The sequence below is a fragment of the Phragmites australis genome, chromosome 13 (genome assembly GCF_958298935.1).
Source record: "Phragmites australis chromosome 13, lpPhrAust1.1, whole genome shotgun sequence".
In the NCBI taxonomy this organism is placed as follows: Eukaryota; Viridiplantae; Streptophyta; class Magnoliopsida; order Poales; family Poaceae; genus Phragmites; species Phragmites australis.
In genome coordinates, this window is record NC_084933.1 from 2,811,467 (window position 1) to 2,817,961 (window position 6,495).

The 6,495-nt window shown below is 52.0% G+C and overlaps 2 protein-coding genes across 2 annotated transcripts; one reads left to right on the top strand and one right to left on the bottom strand.

Annotated features, from left to right (window-relative positions):
• Nucleotides 1-1,055: 1,055 nt before the first annotated feature.
• On the bottom strand, nucleotides 1,056-3,478 carry LOC133889332 (dynamin-related protein 4C-like). Its single transcript, XM_062329850.1, has one exon. It carries the CDS (start codon nucleotides 3,219-3,221, stop codon nucleotides 1,182-1,184), a length of 2,040 nt encoding a protein of 679 aa, XP_062185834.1. The 5' UTR covers nucleotides 3,222-3,478; the 3' UTR covers nucleotides 1,056-1,181.
• Nucleotides 3,479-4,655: 1,177 nt separating this feature from the next.
• On the top strand, nucleotides 4,656-5,825 carry LOC133888376 (uncharacterized). The gene is made up of 2 exons (XM_062328594.1): nucleotides 4,656-5,223; nucleotides 5,311-5,825. The coding sequence occupies exons 1-2, from the start codon at nucleotides 4,656-4,658 to the stop codon at nucleotides 5,823-5,825; spliced, it is 1,083 nt and encodes a 360-aa protein (XP_062184578.1).
• The last annotated feature ends 670 nt before the right edge of the window (nucleotides 5,826-6,495 follow it).

A 6,495-nucleotide genomic window follows, 5' to 3' on the forward strand; every position in this document is an offset into this window, starting at 1 on the left:
CCCTCCCCAAATTCAAAAAAAAAAATCACAAAAAATTCTAAAAAAAACTAGAGACAATTCTAAGACATTTTGTAAATTGTTTTTTCAAAAATAATATCCTTTGCATCATATTTCATGGAGAGGAAGTTTGAAAAAAAAAAAAAAAAACATATAGCTCATTTCTTAATTCGAGTTAAATGCATAGTTAATTATTTACTAATCCAAAAATTATGAAACCAATTTTTTTAGTCTTCTTACATGATCCTCTATCTTCTAAAAATACATGAGATATTGAAATAGTTATTGTAACGTGCAGGATTGAATAAATGTGTTACAGATAGATTAATTCATAACTAATCCATAACACCCCTCAAATTAGTGAAACTACTTTTATTAGTTTACTTAAACAATGATTTGTGTAGGAAAAGTAATGGTAGACATGACAAAGTTAAAATAACATGAGTTAATAAATGAGCTATACGTTTTTTTTCCAAACTTTCGCTCCATGAAATATGACACAAAGGATATTATTTTTGAACGAAAAGTTCACACAAGGTCTTAGAATTGTCTCTAGTCTTTTTAGATTTTTTTGTGATTTTTTTTGAATTTTTAGAGGGGTTTTTGCAACAAAGCCGAACCTTTGGGATTTTTTGCAACAAAACAACTTCTGAGGGGAAGTCAAAGCTGAACCTTTGGGGTTTTTCTTGCTTTATATAGTATAGACTACCTAAGTGATCGTGCATTGCAACTAAAACACAAACATTAGATATGGTAACATCAAGCAAAAATTCAAGTATCGAGATGTGGATGCGTCATGGGAGCGTCGCCGAATGAATACATCGGGAGCGATACCGTAGTTTAATTTCATATGAGATCCGGAAAAGAAAGAGATTATCCGCTAATTTTTCTCTTAATTTCTTCATTTATAGTAAAATAGGTCCCGTGTCCGTAGCTGGTAATAAGACGGAGAGACTGTATGATGAGGGTAGATGGTATAATTGGATAAATTATTCGAATTTTAAAAGAGGTTTATTAGATAAGAAGATAGTATGAGAAGATGTGATATGAGCACTAACTCATGTTTTATATAGTAGAGATAAATTATAAGATTATTTCGAGTGAACATGCAGGATACAGTTGATCGAGTAGCTAATATGGATGGATGGAAATTAATTAAGTAGCTCGCTCGCTAGCTAGATCGGTTAGACACGATCATTGCTTTCCGCGTTAATCTTGTCCATGGTATTGGCGACGAGTTCCCTGCACTCCCGGAGCAGTGAGATGCTTTTCCTGAGGCGGTCACGCTTGGCGGCGGTGGCCGTGGTCGGCACCAACATCCGCTCCACTCCGTCCATGTTGCTGCCCAGAACTTGGGCTGCGACCTCATCCTCGAGATCTTTCTCCACGAGGCGTTTGACGCTGTAGAGGACGTGCAGCGCCAGGCCATCCACGAGGCGGAGCACGACGCAGCTCCAGTAGGCGTCGAGGCGAGCCTTTAGGTCGAAGGCCTGCCCGGCGAGCTTCTGCTGCAGCCTGAGGTGCGACACGTCCGTCTCCCCGAAGCCTGGGATGGTCACCACCGCGGGGTTGGAGTGGTCCTCCACGGCTTGGAGGAACGTGCCATGACCTTCCGTCATCATGTCGTTCCACTTCATCGTGTAGTCCGGGTTCGCCGTGTAGTCGGCCACCAGCTCCATGTCGATGAGCTCGTTCACGTGCTGCGCCGAGCGTGCCCGCGCTTTGTCCATGAGGCTCTGCACGGCGCGGCGGCACGAAGTCTGCACCTGCGGGTAGCTGCGCGAGTGATGCTGCAGTATCCCCATGACCAGCTCCTCGACGTAGTCCCACACCTGGCTGACTAGATCGTGCGGGACGTGCACGATGCTCTCCACCTTCTTTTTGAGTAGCACCAGGAGCGCCGATCTTGGCAGGAAGTTTGGGAGGACGATGCCCTTGGTCTCCTCTAGGACTCGCATCTCCTCCGCCAGGAACGGCTCGCCGTCTCGCGCCGGGCAGTGGGCAGGCAGCTTGCTCGCGTAGCAGTCAAGCATCTCGGCGATGCGCGCCGTACCATGGCGGTGGTGGTCATCTGGGTACTCGTCGAACTCGCCCCTCACAAGCAACTTCTCCAGCGAAGCGCGCACCTGCTTGACGATGTGGTAGAATTCCCTCACCGCGTCGGCGACGGTGCTGAGGTCCGGCGGCATCTGGCTGAGCTCATCGCTGCTGCGGCTGAGCTTGTCGTTGATCTGCTTGACGATGTCAGGGAGGCACCGGGCGATGATGCCCGCCTGTATCTGCGTCAGCCTCGAAGCGAGCGTGGGGATGCCCACCATGGACCTGTCGATCAGGGAGAGCAGAGGGTGCTCCTCGAACAGCCGCCTCTCCGCCGCTCGCGCCTCGTCGTACGTCTCGTCGCCGATGCGGTTCCGGACACAGACGTAGCCCAGGCCGATGTGGACATCGTCCATGGTGACCTTCTCCAGCAGGCCCTCCGGGTTCTTGTCGGCCTTGGTGACCACCGCGAGCGTGCGCTCGCCGGTGCGGTCCACCTGCTGCGACATGCGGATGGACTCGCACGTCGGGAAGTCCACCGTGGCGGAGAGCACGTTGAGGATGATGCTCTCCTTGGGCGCTATGTACGCCTTGATGATCCTGGCGATCTGGTCGTAGATGTCCTCCGGCTGGCCCTGCACGGGCACGCGGGTGATGCCCGGAAGGTCGACGAGGGTGAGGTCGGGCACGCCCCTCTTCTGCACGACGAGGGTGATGGGCGCGTCCGAGATGCCCTTGCCGGATCCAGCGATCTCGGCGGTCGCTTCGTCGATGGCGACGGCGACCTCCGCCTCGGAGGCGACGGTCACCACACGGCCGCTGCCGTACTCGATCTGCAGCTTGGCCTCGTCTCCGTTCTGCAGCCGCATGACGAGCGGCACGCGGGTGCAGATTCCCTGCCCGCGCGGGAGGCTGATGCCGGCCAGCGACTCGAGCACGCTCGACTTGCCGCTGGACTGGTCGCCGACGACGACGATGGTCGGGAGCTGGATGCCCTCCTGGCTCACGTTCAACTGCCGCAGGCGGTCCACGGCGTCCAGCAGCGGGCGGATCTGGTCGTTGTACGAGGCCGCCATGGCGCTCGCGGTCACGGCGCTGCGGCCCGAGGAGGCCTTCACGTCGACGTCCTCCATTTCTTGCTCTAGCTTAACTGCTTCCTCGTCGTTGTCGTCGATACACAAGCGCATATATATCTCTCTCCAATTAAATCGGAAAACAAGCTCGATCGGCCGGATAATCGCTCGCTCGCTCGCTAATTAAGCTAGCAGCCAGCTAGTGTTTCTTAAGCACTCCACACTCGAATCCAAGAATCATGGAGAATATAACGCGTGATTTATAGTGCTGCTGCCTACCACTCACATGCCTTCGCACCGAAGGAAGGCAAGACCTCGCAAAGCAGAGCGGCATGCTGCTCTTCAGTGGCGCACCCCACGGGTAGCATATGCTAAGCAAATTTGGGGTACGGCCGGGGCTTTATAGCTTACGTATCATCAACTATAAAAGTAATAATACTACAGTGAAATGATAATATATACCATGCTTAATAGGTTTATGATGAAGCCAGAGAAAACAAGTGTCAAATTCCAAGAGATATTCGGAAATTCATAATGTATAGAAAATATTTATATAAAAAGTATTGTAGTTCATAACTTTTTCATTTGAAGCAATTTAGAAGCACAAATAATTACCGAAAGATTCAGCACCAATGACCCAAAGAAATATATCATATTGCAGTTAACAATCTATGTGAGGTAAGACAGATAGGTTGGTTTAGGCGGAGTTAAGAGGCTATGTGTTAAAGTTTTTGCTAGTTTTTCGGCATCTAAATGCTAATTTTTTCAGAAATAGTACCCCTAAACAGTTCCAGTCTAGAGCTGTCTGAAATTTTACATGTTATCCAGACATTTTGGATAACCACCTGATATATTATCACTCATGTTCGAACCATTGGCGATGACAATTTGGCCATTTGCGAACTGTCGGTCACCACGATTTATGTGATAGTGGCATTATCTCATCATTTTCATGGATCACCCAACCATGGCCTCGTTGCCATATCTGAGCCAGTAGATCGCTTCACCGACTCGTTGCCAAGCTTTCTATACCGCCACCATCGCCAAAGGGTCTCTGCTTACTCGAGCATCATTGTGCCGTCACCATTGTTCGAGCATATAATCCAGCCAGCAGCCGAGCTAGCATCGCATGGAATGCGTTCACCATGGACGTCCTCTCTCGGCAGACCAGGTCTATGGATCAACGAGCCCCATCTGTCAGTTTCTATTTTCTCTTTCTCTGAGTTATTATCCGGATCAGTCTTTTCCGAGTCCATTCTTTGTGAATTCATCTAAAATCAAGCTTTGCATCGTGGAGTTATGTAATTTGGATTTTCCCCTTAGATTTAGTTCTGTTTCTTGATGTTTATTGATTTCTCATTTATAGAATGTGTAGACGACAACGCTTTGTAGCTCTGGCAAGGAGAAGGCCAAGATCAAGGCTGTGAGCAAGGCAAGTTATGTGTTATGTAGCACATGTTAGACAACGTGATTCCCTTGGACTCTATCGGCTGTTCTGCATGCATTAGCGCCCGCATATCACGCACCTAAGCCTATCCAGCTTACTGCATGAACCTTCTCTCATGGTATCAGGCCGGTCGTTTCCACGACCGCACGCTTCCACCCACCCCTAACGCCGCCTCCGCCGCCATGGCAAATGATGTCGCCGTAGCCGAGCGTGCTGCCGCCGCAGCTGCTGAGCGCGAGGCCGCCGTTGCTCATGAGCGCGAGGATGCCGTAGCCCGTGAGCGCGCGGCCGACGCTACTCTAGAGCACGACGCGGCTGCCGCTCGGGAGCACCAGGCTGCCCACGCCAGCCAAGTCCAGCAGGTGCTCATTCTCTATGAGGCAGCCGCCCTCTCCAACCTCCATGCTCAAGCCGTAGCGGTTCAGAACATCAAGGCTCTCGTGCCCATTGTTCTGGATCTCTCCTCGCCGCACTACAGCAAATGGCGCGAGCACCTCCTCCTCACGCTCGGCAAATACTCCCTCACCGACCACGTCCTCACCGACGACACCCACCCCGAGCTCCCTGATTGGTACCGGATGGATTGTGTCGTCCGTTCGTGGTTGTATGGCATGATCTCCACCGAGCTCGTGGAGATTCTCATGGAACCCAACACCACCGCCCTGACTCGTCTGGCTTAGCCTTGAAGAACAATTCCTCGGCAACCGTGAAACTCGCGCCTTATCCTTGACGCTGAGTTCTGCCAGTTCACCTAAGGTGACCTCCCCGTGTCCGACTATTGCCGGAAGCTGAAGAGTATGGCTGACGCTCTTGGAGCCCTCGGCGAGCCCGTGCAAGATCAAACTCTAGTCCTCACCGTCCTTCGCGACCTGAATGACAAGTTCACCTACATGGCCGCCTTGCTCAAGCGTCAACGCCCGTTCCCGTCGTTCCTCGAGGTTCGCTCTGACCTCCTCCTCGAGGAACTGACGATGGAAAATCGGCCTTCCTCCGTCACCGCATTCATCACCACCAACCCGTCTGCACCTCGTGGGGGCACTCAAACCGAGGGCGCGCCGTCTGGATCCATCGGTGACACATCCGGGACCCGCCCTCCTGGTCCTCCCCATGCCGGTGCTCCACAGGGCCACCCCTCCAGCGGCTCTGACAACTCCAACCGCTGTCGATGTTGCGGCAATGGGGGTGCCAAGGCCTCCGGCAGCGCGGGTTCCTCCAACACCAACACCGTGCCCTGGCCCTCTTTTTACAATCCCTGGACCGGCACTATTTAGATTTGGTCGGGTCCAGGGACTACTCCCGGCGGTCACCCTCGCGTTCCAGGCAGACAGCAGCAACGTCCCCACGGTGGCATGCCTCCCCAGCTGGCCATGCTAGCAGCCATGCATGGTGGCGGGCCTTACGGTGTGCATGGCATGCATGGCGTGCCTACCGCACCATATAATATGGTTGCACCCTACGGCTCTGCACCGGGGCACCTCCCGCAGCCCCAAGTTGCTCCTGTGCTGGCTCCTGGCTCACACACGGCTCCAACACCCGGGTGGTCGTCGATGTCTGTCCTCCCTTCTTGGGATCAGCATGCGTTGGCCAACGCCTTCAGTACCATGGCGCTGACTCCGCCCGCCACCAATGAGTGGTATATGGACTCTGGTGCTTCATCGCACATGACCCCAGACGCCGGTAATCTCTCCTTGCCTCACCATCCACAGTCTTCTACTCCTTCGTCGATTGTTGTCGGTAACGGGTCTTTGATGCCCATTAGCTCGATTGGCTCTACAGTTTTTTCCGATTCTTTTCATCTCCATAATGTGCTAGTTGCCCCACAAATTATCAAAAATCTTATTTCTGTTCGTCAGTTCACTACCGATAACAATTGTTCCATCGAGTTTGACCCTACTGGCTTTTCGTGAAGGATCTTCGGTCCAAGAATGAGATCATCAGGTG